The 24,921-nt window shown below is 43.1% G+C and overlaps 1 protein-coding gene across 3 annotated transcripts; it reads right to left on the reverse strand.

The window, feature by feature from the left end:
- Window positions 1–49: 49 nt before the first annotated feature.
- prickle1a (prickle homolog 1a) lies at window positions 50–24,921 on the reverse strand. 3 transcript variants are annotated; one of them, XM_008276100.1, is made up of 8 exons: window positions 24,629–24,921; window positions 6,866–7,070; window positions 4,949–5,062; window positions 3,948–4,085; window positions 3,035–3,238; window positions 2,644–2,830; window positions 1,670–2,539; window positions 50–1,543 (listed from the first exon to the last, which is right to left on the reverse strand). In XM_008276100.1, the coding sequence occupies exons 2-8, from the start codon at window positions 7,052–7,054 to the stop codon at window positions 684–686; spliced, it is 2,562 nt and encodes an 853-aa protein (XP_008274322.1). In that variant the 5' UTR covers window positions 7,055–7,070; window positions 24,629–24,921; the 3' UTR covers window positions 50–683. The 3 variants fall into 3 exon arrangements, with proteins under 3 accessions (XP_008274322.1, XP_008274323.1, XP_008274321.1); XM_008276101.1 differs by lacking the exon at window positions 24,629–24,921 and adding an exon at window positions 11,382–11,650; XM_008276099.1 differs by lacking the exon at window positions 24,629–24,921 and having other exon boundaries at window positions 6,866–7,702.

The raw sequence follows: 24,921 nt of genomic DNA on the forward strand, positions 1-24,921 counted from the left end.
TTTAATGCAATATATCAATTGAATACATTTGTGCAGGAAGAAACACAAATCATGATATATAGATATTTTTTATTACAATTATCATCTATCTTTGCCTTATATTCCAGTTTGTACATTTATACAGATTACAATGATTTGCTTACAATACAATGACCCATAAATACACCGCTCAACCAAGCAATTTAATTCACACAGTGCTTTCATGTTAGTGCCGCACAAGCCAGGAAGAAAACACATTTGAAGAGCTTGGGTCACAGTCAATTTGTCATTATATTTCTGACACCCTCATAAAAAACAAGTCTCCATACCGACTGTCAATAGTTTACTGTTAATGCCATTTTGGTACAAAGCATGTCAAGGGTACAAAAATAGCCGTTTTGTTTTTTTTGTTTTTAATTCTACAATATATACATAATATCTGCACTGTTAAATAAACACAGTTTAAATTGTGTTCTATAAATATGCATTATTCTGAAATACTTTACCGGCAGTTTGTAATGCTACAGAAGCAAACACCTATGAATAATCAGAACATGAACTTGTGTTTTACACAAGCACCTTCGTAAATTGAGTGCTGTGAAGCATGTAATAGCAAGCAGACTGTTATTGTATTTTAAACAGTGAACATAAGAGGCAGAGGTGAGTTTCAGAACATTTCCTAAAGCACAAAAGTCTAGGAAAGTCTAGGAAATTATACAGTTTTTCCCTTTGTGACCTTTTTTCTTTTTGGACTTAGTCCATTGGCCATAGGGAGGAGATGGCATGCCTGCCACTGGGCTAGGCAAGTCATTTGTGTAGTAATGTCTGTGGGGTCTTGGCTGAGGAATGGGTTGACCTAAGAAAAAGCCTTCCTCCTCAGAATCAGATGAGGATGAAGAGCATGTGGAACACCAGTCGTCATCATCATCGCCATACAGCCCCAAAAACCTTCCCATAGCTGGGCCCTGTAACCTGTAGTCTGACATGGCAGCAGGATTAGGGTGACCATGGAAGGCCTGGTGCTCCTTGGGACCGAGGGCATTCCTTCTATGGTCCACTTTGTAACACATTTGGGCCCTTTCCTTGGGCAGAAGGTTAAGAGCATTGTCAGAGCGAGACTTGCGACTGCGGCGCCTCCTGTGGTGGTGATGATGGCGACCAGAGTGAAGCTCTTGGCCCTGTTCCTCAAAGTGGTACACTCTCCGGCGAGTCCGTTCACTCATAGGGGGCTGACGCACTGGAAGATCGCCATAATGGCCATTGTCCACCACATCATCAGAGAATTTGACTTGCTGGGGCCTGGACTGTGAACGTGTCCTCCTGAGGGCAGGGACATGAGGTTTGGGTCTTTCCTCCAAGGGTGCTTCCTCTTCTTCAGGAACATTCTCCTCCTCCTCCTGCTCAGATGCAAGACTTTTCAGGGAATTTGCACTTCTGTGTAACATAGAAGAATTGAGGGTTCCCATATTACTGGTTTTCTCACAGTCTTCTGTCTCCAGTTCATGAAAGCCTTGCAGGGAATATACCAAGGCTCTCTCTTTACTATCACCATCTACAGAGGCCCCTGGAGAGGAGAGAGAAAAAATTCAATAATGCTTGCAGATGAACTCAAGAGTCAGTTTTACAAACCGACCACTGTTGGTACAAAAAAAAAGTTTCAGATCTGATTTACTGAATTCTGTCTACTTACCAGTAATATTGGAGAGAGCAAGTGAGTCCATGGAGTCCCGGACACTTTGATCTGTCTTCTTGAATTCGTCCGTGATGCACTCCAAAGAGTCAGTGTACCATTGTGGTTCCTCTCCCTGGAAACCTCCTCCAGCCCCATGATCCAACTCCAACTCTTGGATTTTTCTGCTACTTGCTGGGCCTGGATGACTGCCGTAGGCAGAATCCCCTAGCCCATCCTGTGACTGTGCCCAGTACATGTCAGCCTGGTACTTTTTACTGGCCAGACTCCCCCTTCCTCCTGCTCCAACACTGCCAGCTTTTGAGGACTCCTGCTTTGACTTGGTATCTTTTTCAGCAATCCAGAAGTCTGTGGGTCTGGAGTCATTGGCTTGTTGGAAGACACCATGTTCGCCAAACTTTAATAGCAGCTGAGTCATATAGTCTTCATGCTCAGCCCACTCCTCCTCCTGGTCCTCAGGTGCCTCAGTCTCCTCACCACGCTCCCTCCAGAAATGCTCATCAGATAAGTTCATGTGGGCAAGCTTGTTGGTCAGGGTGTCATCAGGGTTTCCACTAAAGCCAGGGAACTTATAGTTGACAGAGGGAGAGAAGAGGAGCGATTGTCGGCATTGGTCAGCTGAGCGACTGCTCTTGCCCATGCGCACGCTGCGGCGGGATTCACGTGAGCGTGCTGACTGGAAGGCAGAGTCAGAGGAGTCAGAGGCATGCACGTCTTCCCCAAGACTGCAGGCCTTGGAGCAGTAAATACGACCCTGATGTGGCAGGAAGGGGCAACCCAGTAGAGAGCTCTTACACTGGGCACAGCTGAAGCAGCTCTCACTGGCATGCCAATGGAGCCCATCATAGGTCATCTGAGCATGATCAACACCTGGGTAAGGGGAAATGATGATACAGTAAGCCACACATACAGTATTTCTTGATCTGAGTCATTAGGCAATCATGACCGGTGTAAAGAGAAACATGATCTTTTACCAATGTGTTCCCCGCAGGCCTCACAGTACTCTGCATAGAGAGACTCAAAGCAGCCACAACAGTATGGTCTGCCGTCCTTCATGATATAACGCTGGCCACCCAGGATTGTCTCACATTCAAAACAGGCGAAGTGCTTCATGTGCCAGTGGCGCCCCTCTGCCTCTGTGCATTCATCAGCAAAAATGATCTGGGGACAAAGATGTACACTGAATGAGACTAAACAGTTATATTTTGCCTTTCTCACTGTCAGCGATCTTTATGTTCTTACTGGATTTATTTAAGTTAGTGGAGACATATGTTATTGCTATTCCAGAGGAATAGGCGATAAACTTAAGACATTTTTTCCTTCACGACAATGTTTTTTCTCAGTATTTCAGTCTTGCTGTTTTACCTCGTCACAAGCCGAGCAGCGTGGTTTGAGTAGCTCAGCATGGTGCCTTCCACAGTGGATCTTTCCGTCGTGGTAGAAGTAGATCAAATCTACCAGCATTTCACTACATGTGGAGCAGGCAAAACATGCCGGGTGCCAGCACAGCCCAGGGCTCGCCCTTGTAGCAAACACTGCCATTTCTCCACCGTTGATGTTTTCACCACACTGCAATATACAGACACGACTGCTTAAAACATCCTGAAGTCACTCTACAATTGCACATTCGCTGTAGGTTATAAATATATTCTACAACAAAATCATGTGACTCCTGCAAGGACATAGGAACTGTATCATTTGTATCAGCCTTTGTTGATGAGAGGACAAATATGTGTCTTGTGTGTGGCTGCATCAGGTTGTCCTAACTGCAACCTGTGACAGATTCCTTTTCCTGTCTGTCATGCTGACCTATGAAAATATCAACGATAGTGACTTGGGATACAATACGCCGTTCAAAAAGAGAGGCGAAAAGCTATCTTCGAGAAGCACGAGTCACCAGGTTTATGGGTACCCTTTGGTGGCTAAACTATCATTGTAAATACGAAGTGAAACACTGTACAGAGCGACACCAGCCTAAGCAGCAGACAAAGACTTTTTAGTCTGTGTGGCTACAAATTGTACACTTGTGTTTCTCTTAAAAACCATAGCTGACACTGAAGTCTTTATTTCAGCTTTTCCTCTGGGTTTTAGCTAAAATTGGATCCACATTAGCCACTACCCATAAAAGAGATGCACAGAAAAAGTTTGCAAATCATTGTCAATGCTGTTGTTAAAGAATGCTTTTTTTTTTAAAGCATATGCTAACTAGCGCTTTCATTTTGAACTGACTTCTGTCCTCTCCACACTGTAAACGATACATACAAGACAGTGAACGTACATGCTCACAAATGCTGTTCAGAAGATTGCGGGGCAGCAGTTTTACTGTGCCCCTCCCGAGTGCTTCCTTCTTCCTCTGGACACTGAACATATGAAGCTCCTTCTTCTCCTCCTCACTGAGGGACTGGCAATAACGAACCTGAGAATGGAGATGATAAGTTATTTATAAGAAGGACAATATACCAATGATTACTTCTTTTTCAAGTTCTCATACCAGATGTGATATAAATTTCACTTCAGTGATTCAATTGCCTTTTTTTTTGTTTGTTTTTTTTTAAAATATATTATGCTCCTTGAGAAATCCCATAGCAGGGCTGTTGGCTGCTAATAAAGGTTATAAACTTAGATAAGTATGAGATAGGGCAAAGTGCATACCAGAGCATGCTGAACAAAAGCAACTCTTGACCCCAGCTTGCCCTTCCTACACCCCCCAACATATCTCCACCCTCGGTCCCTGATTGAGAACCTCATTTTTACAACGGGCCTTTTTGATGTTTCCCAAAGCCTTAACAAGAGGGAAAGCAGACGTTTACACAAACAAGGCCTGTGTTTAGAGTGAAATCAAGAGGACGGGCAACAAAAGAAGAGAGACAGCCAAGTCGGACTGTGGTGCCACTGCGGTGGTGGCATCACATAAAGCCTCTTTCAACCAGCATCCCTCTCTCCCACTGAGCAGTCCTCGTAAAAACCACTGCTATGACAGGAATCCTGCTGGTGGGGGCTCCCGGCAAACATCATAAAATCATCAAGTCAAAAGTCACATTGTGCCCACTCTACATGTCTACAAGATTGTGGAACAAAAATCCCCCAGTGTGATGTCAACGTGAATGCCAAGGGCTCACATTAGTGGGATGGCATGGACGTGGTGAGGCTTTCACACTGAGGGATTAGTGGGCTGCAGATACAACTACTCCAACAAAATGGATAGTGGATCTTTCCTGCAGCTGCTGGATCAATTTTATGATACTTGCATTTACACACATGCACAGAAAATATGCTCACCTCATTATCATGTGGTGGCAGTTGGTAGAGGAGCTGCTTGATTCGGAACTTCTCTCCAGGACTGTTGACATAGGGGACCTTATCTTCAGGCAGACAGGAGAAATATAGCTGGACCTGAGGAAATGATGGTGAGGAGGTACAGTATTAGGCATGGTTTGTTGAAGTTGCTGAAAAACACTTTCGAAAGATATAAATAAATCACAACTTATCCGTGGGCTAACTGAGCGGTTCAGTAAATTTCTACAGAAGCTAACTAAAATCCATCCCAAATGATACATTTTCAATCGTTTTTGGACATCGTTCCAAGCCTATAGTTGTTTTTAGTTCACTAAAAAGTTCTCTTTAAAGCCCGATTTTTCATCCATTAAATTACGGCAATATATTATTGTTATTATCTTGGACAGAGTAGCCCGATATTTATTGACACAGATTCTTTTCCAGCGAAGGAGAACCAGCACATTAATTTGTCATGAGGCATGTCTGGGATGTCTCTGTGTAAATGTATGGAAGACTGACTTTGTGGAATCAAAGAGTTCACTTGAGGTTGTCCTAACACCCCCCCACCCCCACACACACTCAAAATCAGCTCTTTGGTGATGACAGTGAAGGAATATTCTTCATAAATCTGTACTAAACAAGCCTAAACGGGTCAACGGGTCAAATCAGTTTAACGGTTGTATATTTCAGTCGTATGCTTGTCTCTATAGGGACAGGACAAAGCAGCCTGTCGTGGGGGCACCCTGACCTTTGGGGCTGACCACTGAAAACTAAACTTTATGAGGGAGGGGCTATTACAGTCAGCTAGATAAAGAGGTGGGATGTGCTTGTCTTGTGTGTTGGGAGACTTCCTGCAGCTTTCGCCGTCTAAGGGGGTGGGTAACAGCAATTTACCCTGACAATCAACCCAACGTCTCCCCCCACCATAAATTATGCACATCTTCATGCTGCTATTACCCCTCATCCAGCTTCCGAGGGTTTGCTGAACAGTCAGCTATCACCCAGGACCTATGTGCTTCTTCAGTGTACTGATGACCCATAATGCACAGCCCATTAAGGGAAATGACTGCAGTAAAGGCATTACAGTTGACCTATGCATTTCTCAACACAAAAGGTCATGCGTGTTTGGGCTTCGGGGTTCTCCGCTTCTGCAAACCCATCTCTTGTTGCCCATCACCCACTCATTGCTTCCATGTGTGTTGTTTAACAAGGGCAGCGGGATGGAGAGACTCTGGGAGCAGGAGAGAAACACAGCAAGAAGAGAGAGAGAGCTCAATAAGGAGAGAGGAGGAAAAATGCAGCAGATTTGGGAAAAGTGCCACATCACACTGGCTGCCCCGCGGACACAACTAACAGCCCTGTCTGTGTTTGTGGAGGAGAAGGCTTGTTAAAAGACGGCCCCTTGATTCTTAAATCCTGCCAGCAGTACTAGGCTCGACCCACCAAGTCTTCCTCCTAGCAGATCTCTCATAATCACAAGCAGACTTTGCTATACCGCAGTTTGTAAATAAAAGTACACACATCCTGCCTGGAAGTGGCTGCATGCTAGAGCCCGACAAGTCTGCCGCAAACAAAAAGACCACAGAACTTTTATGAAATATATTGTCTGTCCCATAGGTGCCGTTTCATACAGACTTGACTTGGTGTGTTATGCAGTAATGGGCTGAATAGCGTTTATCTGGGCCAGGCAAATAGGCTATAAGGGAGTTAGAATCAGGTCAGGGCTGTTTTTATTCTCTGTCAGGAGGATATTATTCACTGTGCTGATTTGGGGAAGAAATGGATTGTGAGCCATTGAAATACATACCACAATTAAAGAGAACAATGTCATGCTGTACGTCTTTGTAGTAAGAGAAGGCCATATCGGAGCTGAGCAGCCTCATGAATTTCACAGTCACCTGTAAGTGATATTCTGCATACCTGTTCAGGTCTGAGGCCAGGTGGTACCCAGGCGTACTCCTCTAGTGCACAGCCAGAGTCGTCGTCAGAGGTTGAGCTGCGTTGGAAGCCAGAGGTTAGCTTACTGACTTTGTGCTCCATGACAAAGTCTCGCTGGCGGGCCCCACCCTGAAAGCCAGCCGCTGGCCCTGCTGCACTTGTCAGGCTCATCAGGCTCTCTTTTTTACTAGACAGACAAAAAGATGGAAGGATGGGGGCGGGGAGGAAACAAATGGGAATTGGGGAGAGGATAGGAAAAGAGGTGGAAGGATTGAAAGACAAGAAAACAAAATTGTAGATCACTTCCTGCGTGATGCTGTCCTCACTCCGTATAACCCATGCTCTCATGTCAGTGGTGTTCCACTGAATGTTAACCACCAGCTGAATCACACCATCAGAGCCTCTTTCATGAGGCCTGCAACCCCCCTCAAAAGCCCATTATGGTATCTGAGCAAGCTTTTCTTGGCTCGCTTCTGGTGATGAGTCTACTACATAAAGACACTCATAAAGAGAACTATACCCTTTCACTGCTATTGTGGTGGCAGTTAAACATGTGCCCTCCTCATGTGGCTTTTGAGGATGTAGAGACCATTAGGAAATTCCCTAAGCTTCATGAGGTGACGTCCGATCTCATTACAGTGACGATAACAAGCAGTTAGCTATTCATAAATACACACAGTACATCCAGAGTTGCTTATATGTATGCCTACTCTTGGGTAATGACCTCATACTCTTTTACTGTGCAGTTATTCAGTTTGCTCAAGTTCAACATAAAAGCAAGAGCAACGCTGGCTGTTAAATCTTTTTATTTCGCGTCATCTGTGGACTTTAGGCCTACATGAGTCATCATCATTTTACCCAGCCGAGGTGCCGCGTCATACTACGTCCCAAGAGGGGCCACCACATGGGATCTGATGCTGGCTTGATCAGTTGAGCCTGAGGTCTGTATAAACACAGGCCTGGCCTTAAGAAAGGGCCACCATATGGGGAATGTCCACAAGCCTGCTCTCTCCCTTCATCTCCCCTTTTCCTTTGGACTGTTTGTTTTCCAACCTGCTGCAGTGAGTGTCTGATGATTCTTTCATCTTTTTGCTGGACAAAGCAATGGCAGACAGGTGACGGAGCTGCAGAGGGAGGGATGGGTAGAGGATGGACGGATGGGGTCGACTGATACTGACAGTGCAGCAGGAGACAGAAAATAGAGCAGGAAGATCAAAGACTGGAACCATTTTGAGCTACGTGTGTGGTGATCACGGTCACTAATGCACTTTTACACATCCACATACATGACTGTACTGCTGAAGTGACAACCAGATAAGATAGAAACGAACTGTACATAGCTGGGTAACATATCATTTACATATGTATATACATAAATCATACATAAATCTTTATCGTCAAAGGTAACTTTAAAGCAGAGATACTGCGTGCAAATTGTGGCCACACAACGGCATTATGCCGTTTATGAAGTAACGGTAAAATCTAAACCATAGTTTAATCATAACACAAGATGTGACGGATCATGAGGTCCGCAAACTGATTCAATACCTTCTGTAAAAATCACAATATTCATCTTAAGTTTGCTGTCATAAGCCGAGCTGTTACATCAGCTTTGTAAATCTTTAGTTTGACAAAGTGTTGAACCATGCCACCAAATTCAGTAAGTTTGTGAACTATGCTTGCATAGATTAATTATGATCAGTTGTTAATCAGCCTCTGACACTAGGTATCTCTCTATCCATCCCTTCCTATCGAACTACTTCTTCACCTGTGTGGTGTTGCTTTGTCTGTCCCTCCTAAAATCGCTCCCTACAGCCCATAACTTTATTCCATGAGCTGCTGTAAGCTTTTTAGTACCAAGTAAACATGGAGAAGATGAATGTGTGTCCAGTTGTGGTCATTTCTCACAGGCCAAGGGCTCTAGCTGAGATCAAATGGGAGCCAGCATCCAGCATCCTGGCCCTTACACCTCCCCAGCCTCCACCCCCTATGGCTGGCAAGGGCACAGAGGGCCGCAGAGAGACAGCTGAGAAAACCAGACACATTCGAGTGCAGCCTTTGAACACAGACGTGACAGTAAAGGGGCCTGAAAATCTACGTTCTCTCCTAGAATGATATATATGCCTGGCTGCTTCTGGGAGTGTGCGGGTCCTACACTTGACGAGGGAATGCACACATGGATGCAGGCATACAGAAACTATAGGCTAAGCTGGTCCACGCAAGCACATAAAGCATTATCAACACCCTGTCAGAGTCAGCTGCATGCTCATGGACGTTGCTTCTCTTTTAGCAATGATGGTGGCATACCAGGCCCTCCCGTGGATGATTAACTGCTTCACAGGACATGCCAGTCCAGGCAACTACTGGCTATTCATATCAACTCATCTTCCTCAAGGACAAGTCAGACACTGTGGCCTCAGTCTGCCAACGACTGGCATGCCCGGTCAAGCATGCCCAGTCAGAGATTATCAAAGTATGATGGATAGCAGTGGTAGTGGATTCATGGGCTTTTGGGGGAATTTGTAAAGGCATTGCATCACAAAGTGTCAGTTCAGGCAAATTGGCTTATGACATGTCCCATTAAAATGTCTCTGGTGGCCTCAACAATGGTGCCTTTGTTAAAGAATCCACAAAAGGCTTGTTCCATCAAGAGACTGTTTATCTCTCTTTAAGTCTTTTTTTCTTCCCTGATGATGTGCCGTCTTATCTCCTCATACATGACAGTTAAAGCTCTCAAACCCAGATAACCTGTCTTCAGATGGATAGCAGGGTGAGAAATAAGACACTCTCTTGTTCTATTCGCATCTATTGACTTGCAAATGAGACCAAAATAACCTGCAAAAATGTGGCCTTGTTTGAGAGCAGCTTGGGTTTCACGTGGGAGATAGCTAACTATAGGCAGGTTCAGTCAGGAGCCAAGAGACTCTGAATTCATTGCCTCGCATTTTTATCAGGCGCAGAATCACTCATGCGCCACATTTGTTAGAAAGATGTTTGCTTTCACATGTTGGCCAAGTATCTGCGAGGATGGCTCACACAGCCAAACCTGACTCACAGGAATGTCAGGCTTGAGCTTTAGCCAGGCCCCTCAGAAGGAACGCAGGATGTACACGGCTCAGTGTTAGGCGAAGCCCCCTTCTAATACAACCACATCTGCTCTCATGCTAATTCTTCTTTTAGAAGTCATGCAGTTCATTTCCTTCGACTTTGCCCAGAACGCTTCTTTAACACTTCGAATGACGGAAGCACTGAACCAACTAACTTAACCATGCTCACACCAACCTGCCAACTTACTGACTCATCACTTGTGCTGGCTTTTAAAGTTTCTCTCCTAACAAGGAATCTATGGTTTGCGAGATTCGTTTTCAACCCCCACCCCACACCTCACCCCGCTCCCCCCTGCCTTGCCCTCCTCCCACACTAGCCAGACCCCTGCAGTCCTGAATGTTTAACAGCCCCTCACTCTTTTGTAAAGGTGCTTGTTAACATGGCTTTGGGAGCTGCAGGTCTGCATATCTGACTGATCTGCCCATGGAGGGTTAGAGGGCGGCGGGGGTTTTATCAGACTGAGGCTGACCGACATGTATGAAAATGTTAATGTCTTGCTCCACAAAGAAGAGGAAATTTAAGTCATGCCAGGTGAAAAAGGGAAGCTCAAACACATCCTTGCTTTGAAAGGTTTTCTATGAATGCAGATTTTTAAACATCCCACACGTTACTTAGGATGAATGAGGAGGCTTGTGTGCATCATAAAAGCAAAAACTGCAGAACAACGCTGAGGATGTTCATTCATAGTATTTATTTTATTCGAGTCAGCTTGAAAATACCAAAAAGGAAATGGTGCTGACAGAAGAAGCAGAGAGGAGACGGATTTTTGCAGAGCTGAGGTGTTACAAGGCTGGAGTTTGGTCAGCTTTTGGAGGCCTCCTTCCATGGCTGTGTGGAGTGTTTTTCCAAGACCAAATGGATGGGAGTGACATCCCCACAGAGATCCACATTAGAGACCACCTGCATGCTCTGACCAGACTGAACTAAAACTCAACACATGTAATGCTGTCACACTGCAGACATGAAATGCATTTACACCCTGCTGCTTTCAGCTGGAAGTACAAGAAACTTAAAAGGAACTTTTTAAACACTGACACCGTTCATGTTACCTTTTAATTTATTTTTTTGACAGGAGTACTTCTGATAGCAGACTTTTCAGCAAAGATCACACATTGCCATCTCTACCTGTGATGTACTGTATGTTTTGTGAATCATGCAAAACACTGGTTATGAATTAAACCGTCCTCACATCAAGTTGAATAATAAATCTACAAGAATTTTCCAAATCTGCACCAGATTCTAAGAGCAGAGACATGCAAAGATGAGTTATGCTGCAATACTGCAACATCTCTCCAAGCATTTTTTCCCCCTTCCTTTTAGCATCACTACAACCAAAGCAGATTCCTCTGGAAAACTATCTTCAGTTTTTTCCCCCCCTGCTAGGTCTTACCTCAGTGTAGGCCAACTCTCCTGAGGCAAGCAGGAAAATGAATCTTATCACCACTATATCCAGTCCTAGATTCTTCTCCAGCCTCTGGGCTCCATATCTATGCAAGATCCTCTGAGCTCTAAATCCAGGACAGGAGCAGTCAGCCTTCTGTAGCGGAGCTGTCAGCACAGGACCAGCCCATATCAAAGCTAAGACTAAAACGTCAGAGAGATGTCCGGGTACATGGGAGAGAGTGTTTGAGAGAGGTGAGTGCATGTGCGTGTACATGAAGGAGCCCAACCAGATGGTCATCCCACCCTTGTCTTTCTCACCCACCTCTCCTCCTCCTCCTAACCCAGCCCTCTTAACCTCAGGCCGGCCCCCTTAACCTCAGAGCAGCCAGTCACGGCGGGGTTCAGCAGAGTGAGGCGTCTCTCCTTCGGCAGGCCCTCCCCTCGTACTTCAAACACATGCTCCCAAATGAGAACCACCGGTAGAACGCACAGGAACTGCGCTTTTAAGTAGCACATCAGTGATGGCAGAGCTCGTTTTACCACACTAACCGCCCCATATCCACAACAGCTTTCACATGACAATCTTTTTTTCTCCTCCGCTATCAACAGCTCAAAGATGTGGGGAAGGTGGTGACTGTTACAGTCAGGCTTTGGTTTAGCTGGTGGTTTGTCTTTCATTTCTTTCGCGCTAAAATGTCACTAAGTTATAGAGCGCAGTTTGCTAACTAAAGTTTTATGATTATAGACTGATTGTCAGATCAAATGAACAAAAGATGCTTTATTTACCCCCCAAGAAAAAGTGCTTCCTACGCTCTACATCTTAGATCAGCCTCACAAATACACTTTCCCACAAGCTGAACATGATGTCAGTAACTATCATGAGACCAGCTATCAAGCCTTTACCATGTAAATCACAGAATCCTCGACGTAAGACAGTTACTTGAACCACAAAGCTGTGTTTAACAGCTTAATGTAGTCTGAGCCTGAGAGTTAAAAATACCCAACATTGTTTAACTCAACTTTGTCAAGTTGTGCAGCCTTATCATTAGAATCATATATTTAGCATTTATTTCTAATATATTATGTAATAGTTATATTTATATATAAGAAGTCACTAGTTTTACCAAAATGTTACAGAAAAAGCAGAATATTTAGTTCAGAACAGAAATGTTTCTCAAATGTGATGATCAGCTGCTTGTCCAATTTGAGTGTATTTTAGTTGTATGAATCCTCATATTTTATCCTTACAAATTATAGCATTAACTCTAAAAAAAAAATAACTGAACGTCTGTTAAAACAAATCTCTTAAACTATTAACTTCTATTCTTTCTGTTAAGACATTTGTAAAACTCAAATATACACGTCAGCCCATCCAGTGAAACTCGCCAGGGAGGATGCAGTTGACCTCTGCCTCTCCTTCACCTCTGCAAGAATGTCAGAAGGTGATTCTCTTCCTGTTGCCTCAGAAAACAAAAGTGGCCAGTTTGGGTCAAATTCTGGACACTTTTTGCATCCTTTTTGCGGTTGTTCGGTGCCAATGTCAAAGTGTTACTTTTGCCCAAAAGGACATGTTTGCAGTGGACGTAACTGTGTCCCAATGAACTACAAGTTTTCTTTTCAGAGAGGCTTTTGCTGTAGAGTGTTAACATACTTTAAGACTGTTAAAAAAAAAAAAAGCAGTAGAACATTTTATTAGGAAGTAAGGAATCTATTAAACAGTTACAATTGCTTTCTTTATAAACATTTGAGCAGCTGTTTAATTTTGTGGATGTGACGTCAAGAACTAATTCTGTGAGCTGGGGTTTTTAAGTAGGGGATTGATGTAGCAAAGTTTCAAAGCTTAGAACTAGTATGAAGAAGAAGCAGTTGCATTGTTTTAAGATTGCATCTTTGCTACAGAATTGTCTTTTTACACATCCTTAAAATATTGTCTCAGTGCTAACTAGACAGCAAACCTTGATGCATGTTTGATAAAACATCTGCTAAAATGAAGGCTAAAAGGTCATTTCTACTGCTTGACTGACGGCATCTGACTAATTGGCACTTTTTTCTATCCTCTGCACACCCACATATGTCACACTCACACCATTTTGTGCTAAAATATCATAGTGTGGATGCTGAATGGTGGCTGTCATTTAAATCAAATGAAATGCAGCTTACACCTATAGATGTTCTATTTAGAAAATAAGCAAGTTTGTACGTGAAACTGAAACATTTAAGTGAGTAAGTTGATGAAAACCAGTGTGTATTAACCCTGAGTTGGTGGATGCACTGTAGAGGTGTGTGGATGTGTGGACAAAGCCACTGTAGCAGCCAAGGGCAGGGAGGAGAGACACCCTTTCACAGCAAACTTCAGGCCTTTGTCCTGGTCCAAAAGACTCAGCACCCTGCACCATTAGCAACTCTTTGAGGGGAGGGACAACACAATGTGTGTGCTCCCCCCCTTGAAAAAGGCAGGATTCATGAAATGCAAAGCTAAGATGGTCAACTAATCTGGACAAAGTTGCAGAGCGACAACAACACCAGTAAGAAAGCAGAACTGTCGTTTATTTCCTCAACATGTAGAAATAAATCAGATGTTTGTTTGTTGCAAGATTTTGCCAGATTTGTATTTTAAAGGAATATTTATCCTTTCTTACAACTTCTACTATTCTCAACCTACTACTACTACAAACTGAAGTTTAAACATGTGGGCATTGACAGTGAACTATGGAGTGGGCATCTATTTAAAGGCATCTGTGGATTATCTTTATCAGTCTCAAAGAAGCCTGCATCAGAATAACATCACCTCAAATATCCCGCTGTGATCTTAGCACTCTAAAGTTAGAAGAAGTGAACTGCACAGTTCAAGGTTCACCTCAGATAGTTGAATAATATAAAGTTGTACAAGTCATGCATCCCTGACCCCTGACCTTAGGGAGCACCAGATGACCCATAAATCTATGGCCCTGGGGCTTTACGGCCCATTCCCCTGTCATAGCCACAACGACCTGAACAGCATCTCACACCTGGTCTGCACCTTCTCATCGCTGTAAAAGAAGGAGAAGTAAGGAAAATACGCCCTTGTGCTAGCGGCAAGGTTGTCCGTGACCAGCATGCCCTGACAATGACAGGACAGGGATGATGATCATCAGAACCAACGCCCAACGATAAAACTGCATTCTTCTCTGGCCCAAACACGTCCTTGAAGAAGGGGACCCATAAAACCAAGTATCTTGTCAATGCTGACTGCTACATCTCACAGTAAGCATGAAATCCCAATGGTAACACTAGCATGAGTTAAAGCCTGATGTAATGTGTTTGAATTAGTCAAGTTTTGGTCTGAAGACATGTCATAAATTGGGGGTACCAAAGAGGGCGAAGGGAAGGTCAGTCTCTAACTTACAGTCATTGATGACCATTGTTGAGAGCAGCTCTCACTAGTGTGTGAGCTACCTTATAAAAAGTAGGCATTCTCAAGGTTTAAATGACTTGCCAACGGGTATTAGCAGGACACAGGCCCAACAAAAGCTTCAGTTATAAAGGCCAATAAAAGCCTATCACCCTACTGTAACAACAATCCTTTTTACGCCTTGAAAGAGGGAGGAAAAGGTCAACTGGTGGAGCAGTCAGCGCATTGATATTGACTTAGCTAGATTGGCGCTGACAAACTCAGGTCAGACCGTGGGTTTGTTGGCCCTATAACCCTCACATAACCCCATTTTACTGTTTCACTCTGACACATTGGAGGCAGCCGAGGGCAAAGCTTAGATTTAAGCTTAGTTTCTGACAAGGGACATTTGTAAGAATTAAAGAGAAATATCTACTCACTTGACACTTGACCTCTAAACATCATGTGTTTCTCAACAGCACTGACTAGGAAAAGTCTAAATGAAAAACAGAAAGAATCTGAGATTTATTGGACTAAATTGGTAATGAGATACGTTTACATGTGAACTTTTCCACTTTAACTGAAAATCTAATTTTCAAACTTACCAAATAGGAACACTAAGGGCCACAGTGCTTAAATTATAAGTCTATAACCAGGCTGTCTGGGTTTAATTATTAGATTACAGTATGTAATGCTATCGTATAAAACCATAACATAATAGTTGTTAAGTAGATGATGTAAGTTTGAATGGTCCTGGTTTTATGGGAGCCCTCTATCAACACACTACTTATCTACCCATTTATTTCTTTTTATTTAATTTGCACTAACCCTATTGTGTCATGTGTGAGGTAATGCAACACTGAATTCCAGTTTCCATGGGGTAACATGCAACACACGACAGGCCACGTCTCCAAACAAAACCTGGTGACAGGAAAGAAGCCGTTTCTTTACTTCATCATACTACTGTATTGCCAAACATTGCAGAGATGTATGATCAGGACGGGTCATATTTCACCCTCGATTTGACACCCTCTCACCCAGTTGTAAAAGCTGGACCTCATTGGGAACAATGGGAAGTGGAGCGACAGAGCTCCTGGGGCTGTTAAAGGGAGGAAGCCCCTTTATTTGAGGACACTATAACTCAACAAAAGCCTGTGGCTGTCTACACACAGAGCAGGCTGAGGATGAATGGGCTACTCTTACACTACACACTTGCGCTAACAAAAGCACTGGATCAGCAAAGGGCCAGCCCTGTCATGTGTGGTCTCCATGGACAAAGTGGGATGAATATAGACATAAAATTACAAAACAGCCCCATTAACACCCCAAAACAATGTGTTCAACCAACGAGTCTCTGTTTTACCACCATGTTATGTCTTCAGTGAAGCTTTAAGATTTTCTCTGTGACTATGAAAACTCTCGGGTTTTCCATGAATTCATTTCCATGAAAAGGTTTGATGACTCCTGTTCAAACAGCACCCTGTCCATGTCCAGGTTCAACACTTGTGACCTCTGAGACTTTACTACATTTTTAGCGTATGACCTCATACTTTCAGAGAGTCGAACTCACACACTACTTAAACCTCACACCTCAGACACATCTGGGCTTTTCCTCTCAACTTTCCTCGAAGTTCAACCGTATATCATTCACATGGCGACCAAACTATTTCCTGTGTGTTTCCAGCCCTGGGCACCAACAGACACATGACTGAGACCGTCGTAGCAAAACAGGAGATACTTAGGTGTGAATGCTACGAGCTGTTTGCCGTCGAAGGAGACGATGCAGTTTAAAAAAGAGGACGAAAAGGTTGACAATTCCCACACGTGGAAGCATTTTCCTGAGCTGCATGGCTTCAAAAGGAAAACCGTGGAATCCAACAATACTCTGAAACAGTTAAGAGCTGCTCAGTCAGGATCCCACTAATGATTAACATTCCTCAAGAAACGCTCTGTTACAGTCTTTTTAGAGCATTCTAATTAAACACATGCTCCAGTGCCACAGCACAGAGGGAACTCTGACAACTGCAAGCGGGGATGCTTCTTTCCAGCTCTGCTTAATTGGACACAATTTAAGTCATTAAGGTGGTAGTAAAAACAGCAGAAAGAGCAGAGGAGAGGCCCAATGATCTCCCCTGTAAGGCTCCCCGTTGCTCTGATGTTGTTGACCCTTTCACCTTCTCATGTGACTCACATTAAAACATACAGAGAAAAATGTCCAGCTGGACATTTAGTTCAGCCTGAGGAGAGCCCTGCTGACTGGTTTGTTAGATGTGCCTAATGTACTTGCATATCTAAAAGGATAACCAGATTATGCATGTTTGGAGATGCTATATTTTTTACATGGATACATGTGCATCTGTTCACCACATTGTGTTGCCTTTCTCTGTGTTCTTTGTTGCTTCGACGCATATTTTTTGACACTTTATTTGTTGGTGCACTGTACATTTTTTTTAAATGACCTTTCTGCAGATGTAGCCAGTGCTGCACAATAAGTTGAGCTGTTGAACCTGTTGTTTCAACTGATAACATAATGGTGATAGAACACATTTGACATCTTCCTATATTTGTGTTTTTATGGCTTAGATCTTTAGAAGACTGAGAGTTGTATGATGATGAAAACATTAGACTTTTTCTTTCAAATAAAGTAAGGTTCCTTTGTAAGAGAGTGTACGATGGGGTGTGGTGGCCTCAGGATGCTGGTCATGAAAACACAGCATCTCAATAACCTTGTGTCATTCCCAATACAGTATCTCTCTCCTCTGATTTACTTCCAACTGTCTATAATCCACTGTCTAATAGAAGCATAACAATAACCCCTTTCTAAAAATTCACACAGCATTTGCATTATCACCACTGTGATTATATCGTAACTGAGTTAAAAAACTCTTGTAAGGAACAATAAACATGGACCTTACAACTGTTACTTTGAACAAGGGATCCAGCTACCTTAGTTTAGCCTCTCTGCTGACACTGAATGCTGTCCCAATACAAATTTCCAAATTGTAAAAAGCATACCTCACACTTTTACTCAAGTCCAGGTTTAGATTATACAGTATTTTTGTCTAATGAGATAGTTGCTGCATTCAATTAGGCAATTACAGAGTGTGGAAAAGCCCTAAAAAGAGAAAGAAAAACTGATCTGTCTGGACAATATGACACACCACTGTTTTTGTGAACCTGTTATCAGGATAATATTGTGTTAACATAAGGCAAAATGTAGGCTAAAGACTAAAGGTGTGCTTTGATTACATGAATGTTAGACATGGTACAAACAGTACATCCTCAAAATAGTACTGTCCCACACATTTCATTTCTTTTCACATAACTTTTGATATAGTTCAAATCTTGACACCTGCCTCTTGAATTGTGAGATGTGAGTTTAAAGGAGTGGAGTACAACAGCCCACTTGTGGCAGATTGTGTAGTTAACTTGGAGTGTTTGCATACATGTTATACTGTTTACAGTACATACTGAGGTCCAATCTGAAGCCCTCAGGAGACCTCCATCAGTTTATCAGATACAGACCAGACATTAGTGCCTGGGATCTGTGTGTGTGTGTGTGTGTGCATGTGTGCATGTGTGCATGTGTGTGCGTTGGCACAATGCATGTGTGGAATGGAAAACGGGACACAACTGTCTGCCTTATCACCCTCCAAATTACGGATACCAGTCCTCCAGGGCTGAGTGTATTCTTAGAAACCGTGCATGTAATATGCCTGTTTCTGTCAGCATCAGTGTGTTATTTTTGGAACTGCTAATACTGAGGTCACTAATGACACCAAACCATTTTCAGCCATGGAACATGTGAGTGAAATGGGGCTACGCTCCGCTTAATTCGAAAAGTCATAATCCTTTCCATGAAATCTAAGCTGCCTTTTCAATTTTTGATTTCTTTTCAAGATCATAAAATATACAACAAGCTCCCTGACTACGGACAGGACACATGCACAGATGTGCACATCTGTTGAGCCACTGCTCTTGTTTGCTTTGGGAGCCCAGCCCCTAACAGGAAGACAGTGCGAGCATAGCAAACAAAAGCCGGGCTCTTTGAACTGGCCTCTCACTAGGAGCGCCGTCTGGCTGTTGTGGCCAAACGAACTGTTTCTGTGTCAGCTCAATGAAGCCCACTGTGGGCCTCAGACTGCCGCTCTGCAAGACACGTCCTCAGTTGGCCTTTGTCAATATTAACCCATCTGTATGTTATCCAGCAACATCTGCCTTCACTGTGATGGATGACTATTTCCAACTGATAATAATATGTTTCATCTGTGTGAACAGATTATACAAGATTACAAGGTAGAAAATGCTGAGTGTAAATCCACAGATTGTAGTCTTCATAAGAACCGTCAAATTCACAGTATAAATCACAGTAAGTGTAGGTTAGAGAATATATCAGACTGCTGACATCATCTGACATCTGCATCACAAATGACAAATGATGCATAAAAATGCAAAATATGTTTAGTAAATATGGCGCTATTCAACACAAGAACCCCTGAATTTATTTATGTCATTGTAGTATTTGTGCCTTGGGCTGCAAAATTTACCTCAATTTACTTCTATTCTGTATCACTCAATGAAGTAGATGCGTAACGTCCATTTAATTCAGTTTTTAGAGAGTTCTGGCTCTGCATGTTTGCAAAATTGTCCCCCAAAAACAGAAACTAAAATCTGCTCATAGCTGCACTTATTAGCTGATTTATTTTGCTATAAACAGTAATTTGTCAAATGATCATTGTGTACATGATAAAATAAATACATGTAAATGTTCTCTGGCCTTTCGCAACATGAATGTTTGCAGGTTTTTGCTTTGTTTTGCTTTACGTACTCACTAAAAATGCTTTGATTAGCCAATTTGACTACTTTATTATATATATACTGGATTAATGTCCTCGCTTGAAAGTGTTTTTGCTGTACCACTGATGTCTTTTGTTAAGCCTAAGCTCACACCTAAACACAAATCTATCCATATTTTCCGTTCTTAAATTTTACAGTAGGTCTAAGCTTCATTTTGAGCAACTTTTTTCTGGTTATTAGACATTCCATATTTGCATTTATTCATAATTAGTTCTTTATATCTACCAACTAAACGCTGTTGTAGAGTATAATCATGTTTTTAACTGTAGTGAATGGATGATAATATTAGTATTCAATACCAAAGGAGCCAAATCAATATAATGTAAATATGAAGGAGTCTTTTCCATAACGAATGTAAGGCATGTGCCCTATTGCCGTATACAGAACACTCAGTGTTCTTAGAAGGAAGATGGAATTTTCTCTGAATACGCTGATATGAAAAACTCGCCCTCTGGAAAACAAAGCGAAGAAGAAACGCCTCTTTAAATTGTTCCCCAAGAGGAACAGAAAGGGGCAATACATTGATTTATTGCTTTGTGTTCATGTTAATCCTGATTTATTTAACAAAATACTTTGAACAACTTATAATCAACTTCAGCACTGTGTGATTTGGGGAAAATGGCCAAACTCTGTACATGCATTTGCTTCCAAACCTGATTAATGACACACTAAAATGTGACAATGAGTTTTAATGAGTAAAAGGTCTGAGAGGAATATTCTGGCAGACGTCCAGCCACTGTCCCCAAAGTCTGTAACTGTAACCTCTCAGGAGAAAAAAAAAAAACTTCAGGAAATACCTTTGTTGTCAGGCCAAAACTCCCTTGCCCTGCAGGGTCCATTTTTAAACCCTGTTGACCTTTTCCATATCATCCATGCTCACTGACTCCACCCCTGTGACAATGCCAACAGGAGGAACAAGAGCCACAGGAAGGGGAGTGGAGAGGGGGAGTGTGTTTTGCATATTTCCAGCCGGGGGTCCGGAAAGCTTTAACTGAATCCCCTGTTGTGTGCTGGGGAAATGAGCTTTGCTTTTTAATGACTATCTCAGGGTAATATGTTTTCTTTTGCTCCCATCCCTGTGATGCTGCGATTGCTTGGATAGACAGAAATGAAGGATGGAGGGAAAACATGCAGGCATCCCACCGTCTCTGTCAGGCTGGGTCGGATGAAATTTCCAAAATCTTCATCTCTAAGGTTGCTGACATTTGGCATCCTTACATCTGTTATTCCCCTTTATTAAAGACAGGCATGCTGATAATAACCAGCTTCGTAGCGCTGCACTGTGCTTATTATGCAGTATACATCCAGAGCATCATGCCTATACATGGTGGTGATAATGAAACATGTGTGTCAGTATGACTTTCATCATCATGGTGGTCTCATGGTTGGTCCCACAATTAAACTGTGCGGTTACCAGAGATCTGCTGGGGCATTAAACTCCAGTGTGTGAGCCAAACCCGTTTTCCTCTAACATCATCCTGCAGCTCCTAATAAACAGAGTTGTGCCTGGAAGCGCTAAATCACTAACTACCTTTAATCACTTTAGAATAATGCTTAGCATGTGGATCCAATGTGTGCCACCGCTTCAGGCAGATCCCACTGACTCTCATACATGATAACGTTTGAAAACTGCAGAGGGGGAGTTCACCACATGGCAAGCACGAAGTAATAGTCTCTCCTACAGACAGCAGCATCCACTGGTTGGTTGGTTACGGTTATCCCACTCTCTAAAACCACACTGTAACAGTGCCCTAAATTTGACCATCCAAGCCACCGTCCATTCAGCCAGGCTCACTGACCACAGATTGAGGGACCACCGGCGTTTAAACAAGCCATATTTCATCCAATCTCCTGCCAACCTACCACAAACAGTTTACAGTCAATGGACTCTGCTCTCTGGAGTTTGTCTGTGGCAACTCGACTCCATGCCACATCTCCCCATCCAGAGCCATGAAAGACTGGCCTCCTCTGACAGCTCCTCACAACACACGGCCCTGTCCTGCTCTGCTTTTAGCCCTGCTGCGGTGAGCTGGACCACGTCTGTGGATAAAAGGCTGCCAGAGTGTTTGGCTTGCAGGCGATTTACACGGACGCGAGGGTGATTCATTCTAGCTTTGCACAAACAGGCCTCTGTGTACATTTCACTGGTACTGGCCTTTTAAATCAACAGTGGGGAACGTATACACACGGGCACTGGGACTCACATTCTGCTCATTCACACTCAGCTGGGCGTCTGCCACACGTGCACACAGTCTGCGACACCAACAGTCTCACACACACACACATCGGTGAACACACAGACACACACACCAAGACGTGGCCCTCTGTTTATGTCTGAAACTGTTTTCATTTCTGTGATTTGTTTCCACCTCTACCACTCTCGCTGTGCACAAAGTATGCTAATGTTAGCCTCTCCAGTCAAAAGCTGCATTACATGCTGCTCATACATAACGCAAACCTATCTGTATCTGCTGTCCAGCCCTAAAAACTACAGTTTTTAACAATGCACTTTATTACTCAAGCAATCCTTCAACACTGTCCACATTTAGAAAGTGAATGCCTGGTTGACAGAGTGGAATCAGAGCTGTCTCCACTGCTGCGTCCACAAAAAGTGATGATAAAGTCAGTTATTTATTCCCCTCTTGTGTTCACACACCAGCCCCAAACAACACACTTAAGATTTTTTTAAAATTCTATTAATGGTGCATGTGATTTGACTCAAGGCTTTGGAAATGAACAAGCATTGTGTGACATGTGGAGCTGCTCCAACAACCTCACCACTTGCAAATCATTTAGTCTATAAATAACAAGATTGTGAGAGAATTGTCACCTGCGGCAGATCATTGAAAGTGTAAGCTCAGCACACACTGACCCCAGCACATGCCTTTTCTACTAGATCATCTAAACATTAATATCTGCAGCTGCGCAGCATGAGATGCAGATTTCAGAGGCTTTACGGCATGTTTGACACATCAAATACATTCACAGACAACACATGTACACTTTTGATTTGTAACTGTATGGCAATGGGCAACTGGCATTAGAGGCAAGAACTTGAATTTAATGCCCTTATCTGACCTGAAGCTGTAAATTTACTGAAAGAGCCTTTGAAGTTGATTAGAACTCTAAGCGATTCACTGACTTTACACTCATTTGGATGATTCTTGTGACTCCAAGGCAGTGAAGCCGCCAGCCTGTAGTATGGCCACTAGGTGACACCACCACCTTGGTTCTGTGCTCCGTCCTCCGTGCATCTGTCCACAGCACTAACACTCAAACTACCCTCTGTGTATGTTTTTTTCCTTTACAGGTCAGAGTCTTGAGAGAGAAAAACAAAAACACGAACATTTTTCAGTGTCGTATTCATGCATGGGAGCAACTGTGTATAAAAATAACTTCTGGAACAATTATAGCAAGATTTTTTCCAGGAGAGTTACACTTTGAAGTGGCAGTGGTGACGCTGTGCAGAACCTGCAGCTAATCTCCCTCCTTTGTAGTGTCAAAATGTCCCAAAGTATAATACCATTTATATAAATGCATTCTTGCTTGTATCGCCCTGTGACACCTCAAACCACCTCCACAGCCCATCAGTTTAATGCGTCCAAATGCAAACCATTTCATATCCTGCATCTGTAGTTTCCCCTAGACGAGCTGTCCTGGGATCAGCTTTGCTCTGTTTTCATCAGCTGCGGTCATAGTGACAGATTTCAGGCCAGTTCGACTCTGTGTTCTCGCCCTGAGCCAAGTGGGTCTGTCATTCTGTCCGCTCTCAAGAAGGTATGCACAGGATTTAATGGCTTACGGTGATATCTACTGTGGTCCAATGAGAGCAAAATATTATTTTAGACAGCCTTGGTTAAATATAACAGTAACTGCTCTCCTGTGCCTTGTAAGTTTGGCACTTTCTATCACAGCTGAGGATGGAAATGTTTCCAACTTGAGGGTTTGTCATTGTTCTCCAAAGGAAACACTTTATGGCATGTTTAGCTCTATGAGAGGTCCATAAGGAGTAATGAATTCACTCAAGCAGCATGCAGGGTTTTTTTTTCTTCTTTTTTTTAATTTCTAGAAGCAGAAGCTGTCACAAAAGAAATGCACATCTTAGTCCTAGGTTCAGTTTTAAAAGCAGTCAATGAATTTCAGGGCAGGACAGACAAGATCATTTTATCAAAAGAATCAGCACTGACTCATCAAAACAAGCTATTCGACTGAAACTTGGGTTTCCAGATGAATTTCACTTATTTTAATAAAGCATTTAAGGATTGAACCGTTATGTATATAACACTGATTTCTAAGAATGTTTATTTTTTTATTTTTTTTTTCAGCTGGTCCACTTATATAGTCGTTCTCACCTTATCCATCATGGTTAGAATTGAAGAAAGTGACAGTAACATCTCATACTGTACGTGTGTGACCACGTTCTCTCGCACTCAACAACACTCTTGACAGCTACGGAGCCTGCAGTGGCGGACAGACAGCGGTCACGGAGCGCAGACCAGTTGTCACCAAAGTGACAGGCGACAGCTGAGTCCATACATCTGGAGGCCCCAGGGACTCCACACCTCCACACGTCCGACGACTCTGACCAAGTTTTTTCAGCGTCAGAGAAATGAGGCTACTCAAAGTGTACGCGCAGGGAAAGTGAAACGTGTCTCTTTGGAGATGTCGCTGCGTAAAAGCGCAAATTTGCGTTAGGGGGATTTACAACCAGTATGCTAGCTTTTGGGGCTGACACAAGTAGCATATAGAAAATATAGCGTATGTAAGTGATTAACTATATATTGTTGAAAGTGCTGCTTGTTTTGCTCGTGAAAATCACAACAGTGAAGTCATAATTTCCGTTTTTTCCCCACACAGCATCATTTCGATTTCGATTCAGTTTCAGTGCGTAAAACCTACAAACAAAATGTCCATAAAAATCCGACAAACAGACTTCAGGGGACCATAGACAGTAAAATGGCTTTTTAAAAAGCTACGGAGACTCTCAAGGTAAAAAAAAAAAAAAAAAAAAAGACTGGTTAACTCACCTCCAAATGTGCCAAACGTGTTCGGTCGCAACGAACCGAGTATTCAGAACCAATATTCCTGAAGAGAGAAAGGCGATTCACGCTGCGTCTCATTGGCATTAGATGCAAAGTCCAGATAGAGTGCACCGCTGTGCCGAAAAGCTGAACCAGGAGCTGTGCAAAGCGATAAGCTTAAACCACAGACACTGGCTGCATTGGAGAGGAGCGCTGAGAGAGCCCGGTTTGACTTTACGCACTGTCACCACATCTCAGTCATTTCAGCTACGCACGGTGCGCTGTGGTGCTCCTCACGG

Source organism: Stegastes partitus, unplaced genomic scaffold (genome assembly GCF_000690725.1).
Source record: "Stegastes partitus isolate 25-593 unplaced genomic scaffold, Stegastes_partitus-1.0.2 Scaffold65, whole genome shotgun sequence".
NCBI classification, from domain to species: domain Eukaryota; kingdom Metazoa; phylum Chordata; class Actinopteri; family Pomacentridae; genus Stegastes; species Stegastes partitus.

Bases quoted from the DNA above. Each gene is read 5' to 3' on its own strand.
- prickle1a (XM_008276099.1), bottom strand. From the start codon at position 7,231: ATGAGAGCATGGGTTATACGGAGTGAGGACAGCATCACGCAGGAAGTG. The intron at 4,086-4,948 runs GTGAGCATATTT...CTCCATTCTCAG, and splicing joins TGCCACCACATGATAATGAG to GTTCGTTATTGCCAGTCCCT. The intron at 2,540-2,643 runs GTAAAAGATCAT...CCCCTTACCCAG, and splicing joins GGCCTGCGGGGAACACATTG to GTGTTGATCATGCTCAGATG.